This window comes from Phaseolus vulgaris, chromosome 10, assembly GCF_051622355.1.
Source record: "Phaseolus vulgaris cultivar YP4 chromosome 10, ASM5162235v1, whole genome shotgun sequence".
NCBI classification, from domain to species: Eukaryota; Viridiplantae; Streptophyta; class Magnoliopsida; order Fabales; family Fabaceae; genus Phaseolus; species Phaseolus vulgaris.
In genome coordinates this window covers 3,303,233-3,324,326 of record NC_143507.1, presented here as the reverse complement: position 1 = coordinate 3,324,326, position 21,094 = coordinate 3,303,233, and the positions used below count along the sequence as shown (strand labels likewise).

General features: G+C 27.2%; 1 protein-coding gene across 1 annotated transcript; it reads right to left on the bottom strand.

Annotated features, from left to right (window-relative positions):
- Nucleotides 1-319: 319 nt before the first annotated feature.
- On the bottom strand, nucleotides 320-7,185 carry LOC137819693 (protein NRT1/ PTR FAMILY 5.6). The gene is made up of 4 exons (XM_068623610.2): nucleotides 6,819-7,185; nucleotides 2,284-2,501; nucleotides 1,641-2,188; nucleotides 320-1,318 (listed from the first exon to the last, which is right to left on the bottom strand). Exons 1-4 carry the CDS (start codon nucleotides 6,958-6,960, stop codon nucleotides 424-426), a joined length of 1,803 nt encoding a protein of 600 aa, XP_068479711.1. The 5' UTR covers nucleotides 6,961-7,185; the 3' UTR covers nucleotides 320-423.
- Nucleotides 7,186-21,094: the final 13,909 nt, after the last annotated feature.

Genomic DNA, 21,094 nt, shown 5'->3' with positions numbered 1-21,094 from the left:
GCGTGTATAGACCCTTGAAAATTTTATAAGTATTTGTAAAAATATTTTATAAGATTTATCAAACCGTTTTCTAGAGTTGACTTTCTATTTCAATAAAATCCTAATCTACTCATGTACCCACATTTATCTATTGATTAACTCCTTTTAGTAGCCTTTATTCAAATATCAAATTAGTCTTAATAAAGAGTAATGTAAAAATATGAGAAAAAGGTGAATGACAATTTTTTGAAATGGAAATTGCACACATAATTTTATGTCACATTACATGATACCATAAACAACTACAACAAAAATTTAAACTCTTGGTTGGATCATAAGCTGTTTGACAATATGCTTAAGATGAAATTTAAGGCTTCTAACAGTAGAAACATGTATACTTTGTTCATGGGAAGAAGAAACTTTGGTCATTTGTTCTGAATAGAATTAATTTTCACTAATTGAAACTCTAATATCTGCTCTACAATCATCTTCATTTTTCCCTTCATAACAATCAGCCACTGCTAACTTTTGTACATTCTTGTAGTTATACTTGTGAGCAAAGAACACAAACATGAACAAGTTCACTGAGGTGATGACTGCCATAAGCCAAAAGAATTTGTCCAAGCGGCTAGTATTCAAATCCTTACCAAACCAACTCTTCCCATTCTTACCTGTCACATCATCAACAATCGTTATCAACAAACTACTAAGAAAACTTGCAGCCCCAATCACACTAAGGTAAAGTGCTATTCCCAAGCTTCTCATTGAGTCTGGCACTTGATCATAGAAATACTCTTGCAAGCCAACAAGAGCAAAACCATCACCAAATCCAATGATTACAAATTGTGGGGCCAACCAAAAGGCACTCATTGAGGTAGAACCCTTTATTGGCCCATTCATCTCAACAGCATGAAGCCTCTTCCTTTCTACCAAAGCTGCTACTATCATTGAGAGGACTGAGAAAACCATTCCAATACCAATCCTTTGGAGGATGCTGATTCCTCTTTCATTTCCTGTTAGCTTTCTGAACGTTGGCACAAGGATATTGTCATACAGGATCACTGAAATTATCATCCCAATAGCAGCAAGAGTGAAAATTGAAGCGGGAGGGACCTCAAACCCACTGCCTATCTTTCTGTTCATGATGGCACCTTGCTTGATGAAGAAAGTGGATGTTTGTGCAGCACAGATTCCAAATGGTAAAGTGAACACCCAAATGGGGATCATGTTGATGATAAGCTTCAGTTCTTCAACCTTAGTTATGGTTGCAAGTCTCCAAGGACTCTGTTTCTCTTCTATGTTCCCTTCATTTTCAATAATTGCTGCCTTGTCAAGAAATCTGACAAAACCAATCATAGGAAAATGGTTTCAGTTACTTAAAAAGAACACATTAAAACTCTTGTACTTTTTCAACAAAAAAGTTGGTTTTTAGGGAGTGTGTGGAGGTATTCCTATTTGAGAGCTAAGAAACTAACCTCTCCCATTTAAAATTCATATAAGAAATTTACATTTCTCAAGAAATGTTCATTCCAGTCCTAACACATGTTTCAGGACATACATTTTTCAATTTCTTAAAATGAGTGTCATGTATTTGAAGAACCAAATATATGAGCTTCTGAATTGAACTTTGTCAAATGTAAAGATTAAGATTTTGTACTTACTTGAGTTTCTTGGTGTGAACCAGACATCTTTCACCATTTCCCTCAACCTTGGAAACTTCATACAATTGAGTTGGATTGGAAGGATATGGAAGGTTTCTTTTGGAAATAGCAGCAACAAGAACCTGCAACATAGGCTTCAAGGGGCTCCCAGTTGGACTCCTATAACGATAAGATGGTCTTCCTATCAAGAAAATGAGCAATGAGATAGCCATGACCACTGTGAGGATGATATAAGCAGCCCCCCAATTGATATGATCTTGTACGTACACAATCACAGTGACTCCTAGAATGATTCCACTGCACAAGCCACTGTTCCACCAATTGAAAAAGGACATTTTCTGCCTTCTTTCTTTGGCATTATTATCATCAAATTGATCAGCACCAAAGCTTTCCAAGGAAGGTTTATGGCCCCCAGTACCAATGGATATCAAATAGATGCCTAGGAAGAAAACCACTTCATGAATCCTCCTAGTTTCTGTGCATGTACTAGTATGATCACATGGTCTCAATCCTGGTACGAACCATGACAGAGAAAGCACAACCAAACCCTGTTGTTTTTTGCCACAGAAAAACAGTTTTTAGTAGTTAATAATAACTGTAACATGATGCTAACTAAGTGCTTAATTGAAAGATGATCGGTTACCATGAGATAAACAATGCATGATGCTATCACAGTTGAGTAACGCCCCAAGTAAGCATCAGCTAGGAATCCTCCTAACAATGGCATCAAGGTGGTGACACCAGACCAATAGTTCACATTCTTAACTGCTGTCTTAAGGTCTTGGTGAATAACTTTTGTGAGATAAAGAACCAAACTAGTTGCTATTCCGAAGTAGCTCAATCTCTCACTAAATTCAATTGCTGCAGATCAGAATAAAAAGAATATATTCATGTAAATTTATCACTCCATCATCATCATCACTAGTATCATTGAAAAGAATGAATGAACTCAAAGTTTATGAATATATGCAATGCATGGCTAGTTGTGGACCAGCTCACGAGTGATTGTGAACTTGTGGATTCAAGCAAATGGAATAACTCTAGTGTAGAAATTAAATGGTTTCAATAGATATATATGCTTCCTTTTTTACGTTTGAAAAAGAGAAAAAGTTTGAAAGAGACCAAGCATCCTGAGCCCACATCGAATAGCTTTTTAATTGCCCTAGAAACGAGCACGCAGGTGTAGTATATTCTTGTTCAATGAGTTTGGCACGCACAATATGCGGTAAGAATAATAATCAACTTAACTTTAGAGTTATCATACAGGGAAAACCCATTATCTCATATAACCTTTTCACACTCATCTTTCTTCTATATTCATTAAATAAATTTTATTCTAATTATTATATTATTTTTGCAGTTTAATATTTCATTATTAAAGAATAATTGACATGTGAGTGCTGAAAAGTTAATGATTGTAACAAAAAGGTTGAGCACCTTAAAACTAAAATGTTTGAGAGATCAATAGTAAAAATATAATAAAATAAAAAGAATGTTATGAACTAAAAGTGTAAATAATTTTACACAAATCATCATTTATAATTATAAGAACTAAAAAAAATTATTAAATAAAAACTAATTTTAAAAAATTATTAAATAATAATAATTTTTTAAAAATAATAATTAATTATTATATTAACTAAATTAAATATTATTTTATAAATAAAATTAATTATTAATATTTAATATAATTTTTATTATCAATAAATAATTTACAAAATTAGTATTTAATTAATTATTTAAATCTTAATTACTATTATCTAAATTTTAAAATTAATAATTAAAATTTTGGTAGGATACCAAAATGTTTTTAGTAAATATTTTAGCTTAAAACATGGATAACTACTCATTAAGTGGAGCATCTTTTTCACTAGTAATAGTGAAGAATATATAATGCCTATTTTGTGTAGTCCATATCCATTATATTTACTAATAATGAAATAAAAGTATATATCTAGTTGTAGGTAATGGGACCCACCCATTTGTAGGTTGTACTAGTGTTGACCATTTGAGTGCATGGTAATTATCTCAATATATATATATATATATATATATATATATATTCTTATTTCTTAATTTGATTAGTATAGCCTAATAATTACAAGATTTAGGGTAGAATATATATGGACATATAGTGCAGAACATTCAAGATTAGGAAGGACAAAGATGTAAGCAGCTTTATCCTAATTAAGCACTAAACAACTACTTGTTCCTATTAGTAGATAGAACTAAAATATAAATTCTTTCTACTTTGTATATGCATATTGTTAAAAATTAAATTGTTAATATGAAAAATCTGAACATTAAAGGAGTGTAAACACCAGAAAAAAAAGTAATAAGTAAATAAATTATGAATTAAATATGTTTTTTTCTTATTTGTACTTCCATCATTCATATGAAACTGATTTTTATCATTAAATTTTAGATTTTTATTTATACTAATAAAATTATTAGAATAAGTCACTCACAGTTTTCTTAGATTGACAAATAAACTTTTAATATGGATTAAGATCTTATAATATTTTATGTTAATTTATTATTAATATAAATATTATAATATTATAATAGGATTAATGTTAAAAATTTATTTGTTATGTAAAAAAGTTATTAGTAAAAATTTATTTCAATAATTTTATCAGTACAATTAATTAGGAGATTTAAAATTTGAATTCAAAAAATACAAGACAAAAAATATATATAAAAAGGAAAAATATATGAAAAAAAAAGAGTATATGGAATTGATGCTACTACAGTTTGAATTTTAAGGGCTAATGTACTTTTGTTAATATTAATATCATTAGTCTATTTCAATAAAAAAAATTGCTGTATATAGTAACCATCAATTATGAATCCAAAAGTATGTATATCATTCAAACTCTCCATTATATCGACCATGACTATTCAGATATTTTATTGGGTATTGAATTTTTTTTATCTTTCTACTGTACTTTTAATTCTTCTATGAAAAAATATAAAATATAAAAATTAAAACAATTAATTTCAATAATTTAACATATTAATATAATATTAAAAAAACTATTATTATAAAATCCACTACCTCAATTATATACTTTAAAATAGTTTATATATATATTATATGTGTGTGTAATATTACACTAGTAGTATGATTGACATTGGTAATATGATATACAAATAAAAAATTGTTTGCATGATGCTTTTAGGGTAGTGAATCTAGCCTTTGTAAAGGGATTTTTAAACTCTTAATGGGATAGGTATATCATATAAAACTCTATAGAAGTACTCATTTTCTTGAATCATACAAAAAGTCTTCCACCATCTAAACTTGGTTCGTATCAGGGTTGAATTAATACTTGAAGTTGTGATAAATATTTTGGGACTAATTTTTTCCTAACAAAATTAAAATAAAATAAAAATAATTATTTTTTATAAACTAAAATTAACTCATAAATAAATTATTGTACCGATATACAAATAAATTTTAGAATTGAGAATAAGTTAAATTACAAACGATATTGTATATGCCAATTATTATTAGTTTGTACTTTGTTTATAATAGATTCACCTTCTTATGTTTTGTATAATTTAATTTTTTTGTTTGTTTGGAAGTGTTTTTTGTTTTTTCTCCATATGGGGACATGGGTTTGATTTAGTTCCCTGTGTTTGTTTGGATTTTTTTTTGGAATGATGACAAATGAAGGTTGAATTTTAAGATGTTAGGTGAGATGTCAAAATTCACAATAATGCATAGCATGAACTTTTTAATAAAAATAAGAATTAAAATTTTCAGAACCCTTTTACAAATTAATTTATGCATAAGCTAGTTTAGTTTATGAAGAATTTAGTTTTTTTTCTACTTTTAAAAAAATATTTATTGATAAGTATTCATATATGTGCTAAAATATAAGAGCATTCTCATTTCCTAATTTTCTAATTCAGAAAATAGTTTGTAGTGATTAATATAATAAAGTATATTTAATTAATATATTCTTTGCCTGAAATTAATATTCATCACATAAAGAAGTGTTTATAAAACAAACACGCCATAGCAATAACATGGTGTTTAAAAGTTTTAGTTCAGCTTACATACTAAGTCAGAATATAATTTATTAATATGCAGCACCTTGCACGAGCTTTTACATTCAATAAAACAACTCATTTGGTGAAAATTTAATTAATAAATTAACACAAAAAGTAGATAACAGTATCAAAGTTTTGAATACTTTTGTTGTATTTTAATAAGTATTTGTTTTTACACAGTTTGTTCATTAAATTATTGGATTCAGCTTCTCTAGAATAAAAAAAAATATAGCTATAATCATATATATATGCACACTAAATTTGTAATTTTTATTTTATTTTATAATATTTTGTAAATTAAATTAAAATAGAAAAGGATATTTCAGTTGCAGAGAAAAGTAAAAATAAAAAATAATTTAAGATAATTTTCATTATATAAATGAATTAAACATGTAAAGGTCAAAATCAAAATTTTAATTAAGTTTGATTTAATAAATGAATTAAGTCTGAGTTATCAATTCTAAACTTTATAAGAATTTGGTTTAGCTCATCTTGTTTACTACTTATATGTCACTATAGTTTATTTTAAAATAAATAATTGATGATTGTGATAAAGTCAAATAAACATATAATATAATCTAAAACTAATTACATTGTGAATAATTATTTTCTATATTTAGTATATTACTTTGTTTCAAGTGAAACCCTCAATTAAGTTGTGGGATCCATTGTATTAAGATTAATTATATGATTAAAATTAGTTTATTCATACCATGAAGCACGTAAAACTATGTTAAAGATTTTATATAGATTAAATATAAGTGACGAAATCTTCACTCGAGATGCTGAGTAGTCAAGTTACAATTTATATATTAGAAATTGAATAAAAGTACAATAAAAGTTTTGTTTTTAACCATTAGGGTGTTTAATAAATATAAATTCTTGGAAAATACAGTAAAAATATAGCAATAACATGAAATATTTTAATTTGAGAAAACATTGTATTAACTTTTTCAGTAGTATTGTGAAGAACGATTAACTTCTTATAAACCACTTGTAAAAAAATGATTAAAGCTGGAACAAAAAATTGGAGAAGCTAAAGTAAAAGAAGAAAAGATTGAGTAGTGTTATGAATGATGGTGGTGTGAGAATCTAAAGGAGTTAGGAAGTGTTCCTCACCAATAATGAAGAGAGAAGATTTCCATGAACCAGTTGAAGCTCTCAGAGGGACTCTTCCTCTGTGATCCAAAGAAGAATCAAGAACCCATTTCATCTCATCATTGATTTCCTCACAATTTCCATCAACTTTGTTCTTCTCCATGAAGATGAAGATGAAGATGAAGATGTTGCAAGTAGAATACTTGCTTTCTTTTGTTCAAGTTTTTGGTGAATATTGGATTTTGTGGTTTGCAGTGAGAAGCATCACCATGGACCCTCCTTATATAGAGGAAGATAATTGCCTTTTTGACCCACCAGTCTCAGCTGAGGTAGGGTTTGAAAAAACTGAAATCTCTGTCAAATATTGCGATTTCGACAAAGACTTCTTAAAATATATATATATATATATATATATATATATATATACCTCAAGTTCGAGAGATAGTATCGATATGTGTTTTCACCTCAAGTTCGAAAGATAGTATCGATAGAGTCAATCACCACATTCGAGATATTGTCTGCTTTGAAAGTTGATGTTTCGTCACAGTTTTATCTTGAAAAGACACCTCGGTAGGTTAAAGAAGAAAGAAATATATAAAGTGTCGTTAAACTCTACGTATAAATATATTATTTTTTAAGAAGTGATAGGTTTGTACTTTTGAAATTATCTATGAAATGATAAGAGGGAATATGGTACAATTTTACGGTGTACGTTTGAGTGTATGTAATTATTTATGAAATGGTTGTTTTTATAATTTTTTAATGTAAGATTTTATTCTTTTTAATGTTTATAAAATTATAAAGGTGGGTCTTATAGGGAAAGATATTGTTTTTAATCTTTGTTATTTTGGACATGTCAGAAATTTTTTTAATAGATGGTTAAGACGTTGTTAGTGAATAGCGACAGAATCTGAAATTGTAAAGTAAAATTTTGTATACTCTAAAATACCAAAGAGTTATAAAAATTAATGGCTTAGAATGAATATATGGCATGGAACTAAAAGAATTTTTATGTCCTACTACGTGTTTGCAAAATCTCAGAAGATTGTGTACATATTTAAAGATATAAAAGGTAGAGGAACAAGATTTTGGGTTTAAGGAAAATTAACTTGACTTTTTAAGAAGAAAGCAAATAAACTGTAGCGAAAGAAAATTCAAACACCATATTAAAATTAAAATCTGATAAATTTGTTATTGGGTCATCTCATCACGTGTTCAAAACATTTACACTAAAAAATCCGTATTATCTATGGATTTTTACCCACGGATCTGACTCCGTAGATAAATTCAGCATTACTTATGGATATTACTTACGAACAACATTACCTACGGACATTACTTATAGATTCTGTATCCGTAGGTAAATTCAGCATTACCTACCAACTATTACTCACGAATCTTATTATCTACCAACTTTTATCTACGAATCTTTATTACCTACCAACTATTACCCACGAATCTTATTACCTACCATTTTTTACCTACGAATCTCTATTACCTATCAACTATTACCCACAAATCTCTATTACCTACGAACTATTACCCACAAATCTCTATTACCTACCATCTATTATCATAATAATTATATACATAATATTAAAAATATTAATATAATATGAAGAATTATAAAATCATAAATCATAATATTAATAATATTTAATTTTAATTAATAATATTAATAATAATTAATAATATTAATAATATTTAATAATATTTAATAATATTTAATAATATTAATAATATTTAATAATATTAATAATATTTAATAATATTAATAATATTTAATAATATTAAGAATATATAATAGTTTTAAGAATATTTAATAATATTAAGAATATTAAAAATATTTAATAATATTAAAAATATTTAACAATATTAATAATAATAATGATATTAAATATATGAATAATGTTATTAATTTTTATTTTATTAATTATATTTATATTCATAATTATACTTATAAGTATAATAATAATCATAACATGATAACAAAACTTAACTGGTGTAATGTGTCCCACCTGTTGCAGTTTAGTTTTAATATTAATTATAATTCTCATATCATATATAATAATTGAAAAAAAAAAGATTCAAATAATAATTAAAATTTTAAAAATAAAGTATATTAACATTACCTACGGACTGCAGTTAGTGGGTAAAACTACTGTTTTCGTTACCCACGGACACATTATCCGTAAGTAAATTACCGACACCCACATTACATACGGATTTTTTTCCGTAGATAATGTTGATTTACCTACCAATTTTGGCTGTTACCTACGGATTTTTTCCGTAGATAAATTAGATTTTTCTTGTAGTGTTAAAATTTTTGGCTAATTCTTTGTCGACCACTCACCTTCCTTCTTCCTTCTCCATTTTCATTTATGTTAATTTCATCAATACTCATTTTTTAATTCCAACAATACTCTTCTGAGTATGGTGGAGAGTGTGACACATTTCTCTTTATGTTCAAATGATGATGGACGGTGGTGTTGTTGATGATTAAAATATATTTTTATTAGTTGTGACGGTGTTCTCGTTTATTTATTTTTTTCCATTTTTTTTACAAGTCACAATACTAAAAAAAGACTAAGACTAGCGAAAGTGCAAAAACAAAGTATAAAACTCAACAAAAATGATCGTTGTATTGGGAAACTTTAAATACAACAAATTTTCTCGTCAACCCTCTTACACACACTCAAGTGATGGAACTGTTATCTCAAACACAACGGCTGAAGAAGAATTAAAGTGTTACAACCTGAAAGAGAGATACGAGAGTGTGAAGATGCAACTGAGATTATTTAAAAAAGGTGATATTATACTTCATTTTAGATTATTTACAAATTTTAAAAAGTTGACTTTTCATAATTTATATTGAGGTAGGGAAGAAGGTATGGAAGTGTGGAAAGAATTTGTCTAAATTTCCGTTATATTTATTTGATTGCTTGATTTTTCCTTAAAAATTAGGCCTTATTTCAGTCTTTCTTTAACTTTCCGACATAAGTTTTTGACTAATTAGCTTTTCAATAGAGAAATACCGTTATAGATTCGTTAAGAATAATTAGTGGAAATCTTTGTGTAATTCCAATGAGTGTGAAAATTGTTAGCAGCCACATATACACTAAGTATAACATTAATCTTTAGAATATTAGGAAAAAAATGGTTAACTGAAAAAAAAAAGTGATGATATATTGACAAAGAAATAGCATGAGGCCTTAAAATTGAAGCCATATAAAGATGCCCTTAACTTGCACTTGGAAAACGTCATTGTTGCAAGGGAATACATTCGACCCATTTTGTTGCATAGGACCACAGCACTGTTCAATTGGCACAAGATTTTCGTGTCATAAAGAAAAAAAGTCCCTAAGTAAACATCTCAAGGTTTTGTCGACCCTCATGTTGATGGATACATTCAACAATTTTCTTATGTAATCAACTATAAGTAAGAAAAAAATTAGTATAATTGTTGATACTTTATCTAGAAGATGTACTTTCTTATGCAATTTTAGAATTTTTAAGATTTAATCACATTAAGGAGTTGTATGAAAATGATGATAACTTTTCTTTGATTTTTAAATATTGCTTTGAAGGATTCATAAAAGATTTTTCAGACAAAGTGGATTTCTTTTTATAGATAAAATTCATTTATTCTACAAGGATCTTTAAGAGAACTCTTAATAAAGAAGACTCATGAATGTGGACTTATGGAGCACTTTGGAATTATTAAGACTTTGGATATTTTAAAAGAACATTTACAATTCCTAACATTTATTGGGAAGATATTTCAATAAAATTTGTACTTTGATTGATAAGAATAAGGAATAGAGGTGATTCCATTTTTGTGTTAGTGAAAAAATTTTAAAAGTTACTCATTTTATACTATGTCACAGAGTTAATGTTAACTGATACAAAATATTGTATAACGATATTTCATAGACTATGATTAATAAATAATAGTGGTCTATTTAAATATGGTAAATTTTTTTTACAGTTGTGGTTGCTCCTATTTTTTTACGTATGAATTATTTTTTATTACGCCATTTGTATAAATTTGAATTAGAAAAATCAGAGTCAAATAACCAACCTTTGTTTAAATTGATTACATTTTTTTAATAGCCCTTTTGGGTCAATGGTTTCTTTTCACCCTGAAACTTAATTAATATATTTTCCTACCTGTTAGCACACTTAGGAAAGGAGAACATAGATGCAATTTATATATAGAAACGGGGATGGTTGGTTTTGGTTGTTTTTAATATTGGAAGTTTAAATAATTCATTTTGTTGGAAATAGGAATAATCTATTTCTATTAAGAAAAAGAAAAAAATATGATGAATCCAGGATACGAAATGAAAATGGGAAAAATGTTAAGAGAAATTGGTAATTTGATAGCACAAATATAACCGTACTTGAATTGTAGGTATGTTCTTCTTCTTTTAAAGTGTGCATTTTGTTATCTAAAAAAACAATAATTTTTGTAACCTAATCTCATTACAACCCTGTAAAAGACCTTCAAGATTTGTGTTGTGATTGTGATATGAAAAAAAAAATGAAGGGCAACTATGATTTATTAAGATTTAGTGGAAATTGAGAGCAAAACACTACTCGCCTGTGAGAATATGAAGAGAAGTTCCTTACTAAAATTGTCATTTCATTGTTATAGTTGTTTATCTTGGAAATTGATTGCATTTATATCTTGCTATATTTGGAGTTGGAAGCATCACATGTTTCTAATTTAATCTATTGTCCATTGAATGAAGTTGTTTTGATAATTAAATCATGGTCTGGTTTATCTAGATTTATTTATTTTGCTTGAGGACAAGTAAGATTATAGGTTGTTAGAGTTGATAAGTGTCATTATTTAGTGAAATTTCATTCAAAAAGTTAGACATTTATTGATTTTAATTGTTAATTAAGTTATGACTCAACCCTAATTTGAAAAATTAGAATTTAATAATATATTTTGGAGTTATGATATTAATAGAATTATTTATTCCCAATTTTGTGTTATTTTCATGAATTTTACGATTGATGAAGCAAAGGGATATATTATGAATAGAGATGTCAAAGGCGTAAGGCAGAGAGAAAGAGGAGGGAGGAAACCTTAGGAGGCAGTCGTCAAGGATAAACGCTTTGGATCTTCTTCTTTTGCTTTCAATCATCTTTTGGTGAATGTAATGGCTATCATGAGTGACTATATTATTTATTTTTTTGAAAATACAATTCAATAGTATATGATAATATAAAAGTAATTAAATAATTGTTTTTAGAAAGTTATATTATATAGTTTTGTGTAAAATTATGAATATATTTATTTAGATAATGTAGAGCACAAACACAATTAACTAGATCATCTAATCAATTAACGTAATATGTAAATGGAAAAAATTGAGAATGTGAATGTAAGATGCACTAGAATAGAGTAGGAAAAATCACACACAAACAATATACACACAAACAATATACATGATTCAACTATAACCAATTTCCTATTATAATTTTTTAGATTTAAAACTTGAAGTTTCTATCTAAATCTTCACACTGAAACACTCAACTCTTAATTTAAATTGTAATTGTCAAGTTCAAGTTTTTAAATATAAGAAAAAAAATTGTCTCATAACTTTCTATTAAGGACGTTTCTCATACAATTAGTAATTAAACTTGAAATTGAATTTTATTATCAAGCTTGTTTGTGCGAATAATTGCTTCTATTGTGACCTTCGGTTCTGCAATATGAACATTTTTTTTTTGTTTATTTAGAATTGAATCATCTATTTCATGGATTAAATTAGACCTCATAAGCTTGGAAATATTGTGGAGACTGTACAGTGGGACGATAAATGTCGTTAGCTGTAAATGACAAAATGAGTAAACAACAATTACATGTGGACAAGACAGACGTATAGCTTGAAACTCCCCACAATTCTCTATTTATTTTCCAAATAATTAATTCTCATTTCTATTTATTTCCAAATGCAATAACAATTTTTTCATATTTTTTATTAATCTAATAACCAAATTAATATATTACATTACCGTCAAACATGATCCATATACAATTATTCATTTTTTTATTGCTTAAAACTAACACCCTTAGAAAATTATGTATCAAATTAATTTTAAACATTACATAACTTACTACTCAATATATAAATAAGAAATTTTTTACAAGAAAATTAATATATATATATATATATGACGTGGACAAAGTCGTGCCAAGTTGGCACGACTTCAGGGGTTGACGTGGTAGAAGTCGTGTCAACTTGACACGACTTCAGGCTGACGTGACAAAGTTGTGCCAATTTGGCACGACTTCTACATATGAAGTCATGCCAAGTTGACACGACTTGCCCAAATTTGTAATTTTTTTGAAAGCAACCCCATTTTGGTAAAAACGAAAAAAAAAGACCTCACGATGGTCAAAATCCCGTATATAGTGGTGCAGTTTCAAAATAACATGAGATGTAGAAAAATTAAACACAAGGATTAGACGATTAAAAACATTCGTTCCTCAACATACGCTGATATTATATGATACCCATTAGACAATTTTGAACTTCTAAACGGTCTAACACCTCTTCAAGAACTTGAACTTAGATTTTATCACAACCAATCTTCACAAACAACCTATTATATTTTCAAATATTTAAGTATAAATCTTTATGTATTATTTTATCGTGAATGAACATAAGTTGCCCTGATTAGGATCATAATTTATAACTAGCTGATTTTGATGACACCTCACATACCTTTCCTAGCATACGGCAACACCAATGAAAACTCAGTAGTAAGATTTGATTCGGGAAAAGCAAGTGTTTTTGAAATGATTACTTTTAAAAAATATGTGGAAGATATGTTGATTAAGAAGATACAAAATTATTTATTTTTAAAAATTAGTGGACAAATAAATACATTAAAACAGAAACGTGCATACTTTATATTCTAAAATGAATATGCTTTTACATAAGCACTTTATTTTTATTATAAATTTTCTCATACCATGTGTTAAATTTTTATTGTGTAACCTAAAAAATATACCACACCTGTCAAAACAAACAACCACTCCCACCCAACTAAACCCCGTGATTCTAATGATGTTTTCTACCGCGGATTTAGAATTTTCTCCCTTTATTTTATTTTATTTTATTGTAATGTGATCTTAGTGATGCATATGTTTTATTGGGATGCATATCCCCTTCACGTTTATTTCATTTTTTTTTGGGTTGTGTGAGTCGGTCAATTTAAGGATGAAGAATATTTAGACCGCGGTGGTTTGCGAGATTTTGAGTGATAGAAATAAAATTTTTTAAAGATGGAGTTTATTCTGAGATTTTTCTTTTGGCTCAATTGAAGGTATGGTCTTGGATCATTTTTAAATTTTCATCTGATTGGTGTTTTGATTTTTTAGTCTGTCTTTTTTCGCTTTAGCTTGTTTACGGCAGTTGTTTTTAGTAGAGTTTGTTTTGAGTAGTTATCTGGAAGGTATTGTGTTGTTAGATTGTCTTTGTTTCTTTTATATATGAGTTATATCATCCCGAAAGTGATTCATATATATATATATATATATTGTTTATTATTGATAAAAAAAAATTGTGTGAAGATTTGGTTTCTTCACAGTTTATTTTATTTTATTTTTTAAAGAAGATTTCAAATTATCATAATAAAGAACTTGATAATACTGCACCCAACCAATTTGAGTTGATAACTGTGTAATCAAAACCCTAAGGGGAGTCATGAAAAGTATAATTGAAGAAGTCAAATGGTAATTAAGCTGAAAAGTTTTGGTTGTGGCAAGGATTAGCAGCAAAAGGAATGTGGACTAAGCACTCCTACCTCCATCATGCAATCACTATAATGCAAAAGATAAGCGCTTCTTAGTTTAACAATTTTTGTAGCCCTGGTCAACCATAATTACAAATAAAAAAACATTAAAGGCCAAGTTGATGGATTAATGATTGTTACGTACCATATCAAACCAAATGCAACACATGGCATAGCACCAAGTCCTTTTTAGTCAAAGAATCATGTCATTTACATCTTGATCTTGAATTTGTTACTAATCAACATTGGAAGACTTAAATATTTTTTTTTTTAAATTATTTTTCTTCCCGTTCGATTTTAAGAAAATTATTAAAATAATTTTTTACCAGTTTTTTTTTATTTTTTAACGTAATAAACAATTTTTTAACTACCAATTATTTAGTTTTTAATTTGATAATAAAACATTGGTTGCTAATTAAATACCAATTTATAAAATTAATTTTGTTTTAGTTTCTAAAATGCTTTCTAATTTAGTTATTATTGTAACTAATTATTTTGTTCTCTAAAAGTTGGTTTCTATTTTTTTTAATGAAACTCACAAAAACTTATTTTAATAATTCTTTTACTACAAATATTAAAAAGGTTTAAAGTTTATCAATTTCATATAAAAATAAAAAAAAACAAAAAACATATTTAATTTATATAAAAAAAACTGAATTACAAGTAATTTTAGAAATAGTGAAATATATATATATATATATATATATATATATATATATATATATATATATATATATATATATATATATGGGACCACATTCCATTGAATTATAATAACATTATTAACATTCAAATTCCACTCTATTGTTACTTAAAATAGAAAACTGCAATCGTTTTAGTAGTTGGAATGAGATAAAGAAAAGGTTTAATACGTCTAATAATCACATAACATTTACAAGTTAAAAGCAAAGATAATTTAAATTCATATTATTTTTTAACCTTTTAAAATGTTATTTAAAAATTAAATTATAACAAAATTCTAAGTTTTAAAGCAGATAGATATATCACGACTGATCGTAACTTATTTCAGTATCTAACAGTTTTATATTATTTAAAATTGTGGTTTAGAATAATTAATTTTTTTTTTCTTTAACTCTTTCAAACATATTTTAAAAATAAAATTATAATAAAATATAAAAATATGTCATTATTACACATAATTTTAACATAAATTTTAGAAAAAGTTTAACCACATATTTATGTTAGGATAGCTTACACCAACACTTTTTTTTTATCAAGATTAGAAATAATTCTTTAACATATATATTATGTTTCACTAAATTCTATACTTATAAATAAATAAAAAACTATATTTTATATATAGATTATAAATAAATAATTTTAATCAATTAAATATTGTATAAAAAATATAAAATACCGTCATCCACCAGTAAGAAGAAAATGATTTTTTTATATGAAATGTTCTCCCTTATCTTCTATATGTTACTTATCCTCTTAAATAGAAATTTTCCAATTTACCCAATTCTTCAACGTATTGTTTATTACATCCATCTCACAAAGTAGCTTTTTAATAACAAATTGAACTTGAAAAATAAATTATATACTTGTTTAATCTTTTATATAAATTTACATCAAACAAACATGCTCAACCAAATAAAAATATATTTTGAACCTTCTATAAAATAAAATTATTCTGTTAAATTAAATATTGCTATGTAAAACTAAGGACTATAATAATAAATTTCCTTTTGCCTTGTTGTTGATTGATTATTCAGTCATTTACATTAAATATACACATTGAAAAGCATCTAAGCCCCCAAAATTGAACATTTTCCTCATCATCACCAACACCAGTAGTAGCAACCCTTCCATATATGTGAAATGTGCAAAATTATATATTCATAAATTTATTCAAAAATAATAAAGTGTAAAAGCATATTTAGAAAACTGATTAAACATATAGAAGACAAGTTGGTATAATTTATACCAAAAATTTATATAAAAGACATTCAAAAGTAAATTTATTCATAAATAATAAAGCATAAAAGCATATTTAACTGATTAAGAGATACATAGTATAAATATACCAAGAAATACAAGTGGCAATTTTTTTTTTTAAAAACCACCAAATTTTTACCAATTTTAGATACTATAAATAATTAATATTAACTAAATTAGAGACATTTTAAAAATTAAATTTTTAAATTAATTTCTATTATTATTAAAATAATTGGTAGTTAAAACCTTGGTAGCTAATTAAATATTAATTTAGAAATTATTTAAAAATAATAAAAAATAATTTAGAAATTAATTTATATTTAAAATATCTCTAATTTAATTAATATAGTAATTAATTATTTTTTATTATTAAAATTAGTTTCTATTTCATAATTTTTTTATTATTATGAACCATAAATTCTATCAGTTAAACACCGACAAAGATGGTAAATGATTTGTGGGAAAGCATTTTTTATGGGTGTTTTTTTAGTGCGTTGTTTGGTATTGGTTACCATGGGAAAAAGGTTCATATCAGAAAGTTCAAATAAGAACAGTAAATAACTTTAACAACGTTGCCAACAAGATAGGCAGTTTCTTATTAAGTGAAACATGTAATAAATAAAAAAATAGCCAGAAAAAAAATAGTTAATGTTAAAAGAAGATAATTATGGTTATATAGCCTAGAAACTAATGTTTGCATCAGTGTATAATCCAAGTAATAAGTAATGATATAAAATAAAGCTTGAGTAGCTGATTATAAACAGTATAGTTATAAAATATATATATGTTAATAAAAATTATATATTTTATAAGGAAAGATACTTCATAAAAAAAAATCCTTGCAACTAACTAGGGAGAATTTATATGAGGTTTTAGTCCTAGACCTAGTAGTTCAGCCACTAGTTTACTTAATGATTCTACATATAAAGAATGCTTAACAACTATCCAACATTAGCAAATAATTTACTTAATTATTCTACATAAATAGTTCTTTGCAACTAGTGATTTGAAGTTTAACCATTAATAAAGCTCTAGCTTTTTCATTAATTGTACAATATTATTTTATTTTTTAATTCAAAAAATTACATTAGTAAGTTTAATATGAGTCGATGACACATAATATGAGTCGATGACACATACAAAATACATCTCTATATATGTGAAGAAGTCAAATCACCATTGTATTGTCTCAGGTAATGAATGACTCAGTCAAGTGATGTAACATGATTGGATAGTCCTTTAGATAATTTAAGTGTGAAGTTATGATAATTGGTTCTCGAACGTTATGTTTTTATTCTAAATGGACGATGAGTGAATTAAGTAAATTGATCCTTGAGGTATTGTTCCTTAGAAGACCCAGTAATTAGTGTTAATCGACCCTGCAAAATCGATCCTTGGAAGACCTCATCAATCTCTACTATATATGTGGAATAACAACCCACTAGTATCAAGATTCCAGTGAGATTCCCAACTTGTAAAGTCCAGATTCTAACTATTGGTTATTAGACGTGATCTGAGTTGTCAATATCGTTTCATGAGTAATGTATCATTTAAACGGTTGAATCGATCCCTATATAATCACGTGATCGACTCATGGATGATCAAGTCGTTAGGTAAGAGTCGACCTCTGGGAGACCCCCTCAATCTCGACTATATTCGTAATGTAATAACCTACTATTAAGATCCTATCGCAACTGACCCCAAAATACAACCATTTGGTTTTACTATTACATGATATTTTGTGACGATTCCAAATTTTATTCAAGACTTGAATTGTCTATAAAAACAACATTGAAAGAAAAAGAGAAGGAATTTCTTACTTTCATTGATTTGGGAGGAAATGGTTCCTCATAACACTTTACCCAAAACAATTGGCATCCATCGTATAACAAGTAAAATTTTTCCAACCTCCAAAAAATCACGAGAAACCTTAAACAAACCTCGTTGTTCAATTTCTCTTCAATCCACTTACCAACGAGGTTTTCCCCCAATACGAGGTTTGTAATGTTGTTCGCATGTTTCATTGGGAGGTTCGGAAGACATACCGTAACAAAGAATAGAAGAAGTAGAGGTATGATATATCCTTCTCATGTTATTCCGCTCCACCAACAAGAAACGTTTGTCCTACACTCTCACCGTTAATCTTATGCGTCACTCACTCACTCTTCTTTTGTTATTGTTTGTCCGTTTATGTTGTTTGATGTTGATAAAATTTGATTGATTTCACGTAGCTAATTAGTGTTGATATTTTAGTATTCTTAAAAAATAAAATACATTTTAAACTTCATTCAAAATAGTTAGAATAACAAAAGAAGTTAATTAAATCTAAAAAATGGCAATTTCTATTCTAATATTTTAGTTTAATACAATTTTTTCTAGTAGTATAAAAACGAAATTTATAAAATAAATTAACAAATTATATATATATATATATATATATATATATATATATATATATATTTGAATATTTATATATTAAACATATTTTTAATTTTGTTTTTTTTATGAACTAGTAGAGTGATCCATTGGAGTCACAAATCACTACAAAAACTTGAATTAAGGGCGGCCAAAGACAGACGCAACGAGAAGAAAACTGACGATTAATCGTCGGATGTATACTGGATAAGCAGTTGACGTTAAAATTGTGGAAGCAAAATGAATTTGCGTTGATTTTGAACGAGACGCAAATATCGTGGGTTAAGTCCATGCTACGGCAAACGACATTATAATTGTGTGGATTAAGTCGACGAAAAAAGAAGACAATTTCGTCAGCTAGACTGACGAAAGAGTGATATTTTTAAAAAACAAAAAAGCATTATGTATCTTTTTCTTTTTCAATAGATCAAATAGTCTTACACAAATTAATTGTCAAGATTAAGGATAATTTAAATAATTTTTTTTTCTAAAACGTTATTTAATGATAAACTAATGCTATTTTAAAAAAGTTAAATTTAACGTTATAAATCAAACACAAACAGAATTAAAGTTACTATAATAACCTTCTAATGTAGCCTTCATACAAGCAATAGAGACGTATACGTATTCTCTCATTCTCACTATATGCATTTTATCACCCTTCAAGTACTATATAGTGCTCACGAAAACGACAAGACAATGCACATGAAGCACGTGGTCTATAATATAAAGGACTAAATCTTTTATTTAAAGTTGAAGTGAATCTGAAATGATTTCACTTTATGATCTTCTTATTTTTCTTGTTTTCACATTCACTATTTTCTCCATTATTTTAGGTCATTTGAGTTTATGATTTTTTATAATACGATCATAATTTATTTCACTTAATACAATTATTAAACATTAATTCAAGTGTTGTCTGCAGATTGGTGAGAGTGTTATAAGTGATGGAGATCCCACATCGACTAGAGATTAGAACCTTTCATTGTATATAAGTAGGTGCAAACCTCAACTTTATGAATCGATTTTATGGTATTGAGTTAGGTTTAAAGTTCACTTGGTAATAGTAAGTGCTCTCTGATAAGCAAACACTCTGTAATCTTTCTCACTGATTCACTTATGCAATTGTTTTTTTTTTTCATCACTTATCAATCAATCCAATTTTTTCTTAATCTCTCACTGTGAGACAAGTCCATTTTCTTCTGAGTTCAATCCCAATCCAACCTCCAACTCATCACAAATGTAATTTCTGTTGCGAAATTGGTCAGTAAAATAAGGCCAGCACAAGAAGGGCACCCCACCCCACTAGACAAACTTTCTATGTTAGAATTCCAGCCACAATAGCTAAAAAAGCAAGCAATTAAAGGGTGGTTTAGGATTTGGGTCAATGGTTTAGGGTCTAAAATTTAGGGACCAAGATTTAGGTATAGGGTTTATGATTCACCTTCAGTTGAGGGTCCAACAAAAATCTTACCTTTACTTTCAAAGAGTTCACAGGGGTATGCCATCTTATTGTATTGTCTTACAACCCAAGGAAAAGGTCTATTGGTGAGATCAAGTGAAGTCTAAGAGCTACTTCATTGAATTGGTTTTGGTCAAAAAGAGTGCAACTACCAAAGACAACATAAAAAACAGAACAATGGGGATGTCACCTCATGAGCCTCCACGTTCTGCTAAAACCCTTTTGGCAAAAGCTATTGCTAATGAATGTCATGCAAACTTCACGAGTGTCAAAGTTCAGAGTATAGTTACTATTTTGGAGGTAATAATTTTGTATACGAATGACTTTTATATTTACATCAATATTAATGAAGACTGAATATTATAATCTTTTGTAAAAATACAAACAAGTGAGAATGATGAATCCCAATTTCAATTTTTTCAATTGAATCAGAACAAATTTTTTACTTTGCTTTATTTACATTCTTACAATTTCATCATTTCCAACAAACTTTTCAACAAACTTTTAGATATTATTTTCTATTTAGTGAATATTATACTTGAGAATTCACCTATTCCTTGTGGGTTTGATATCTATCCTTAGGAACAAATTTATTACTTATGATACGGTACATTTGCAGTAAAATAGTCATCGGTATTAAGTATAG

Bases quoted from the DNA above. Each gene is read 5' to 3' on its own strand.
- LOC137819693 (XM_068623610.2), bottom strand. From the start codon at position 6,960: ATGGAGAAGAACAAAGTTGATGGAAATTGTGAGGAAATCAATGATGAG. The intron at 2,502-6,818 runs GTGAGGAACACT...TCTGATCTGCAG, and splicing joins ATCTTCTCTCTTCATTATTG to CAATTGAATTTAGTGAGAGA. The intron at 1,319-1,640 runs GTAAGTACAAAA...TGGTTTTGTCAG, and splicing joins GTTCACACCAAGAAACTCAA to ATTTCTTGACAAGGCAGCAA.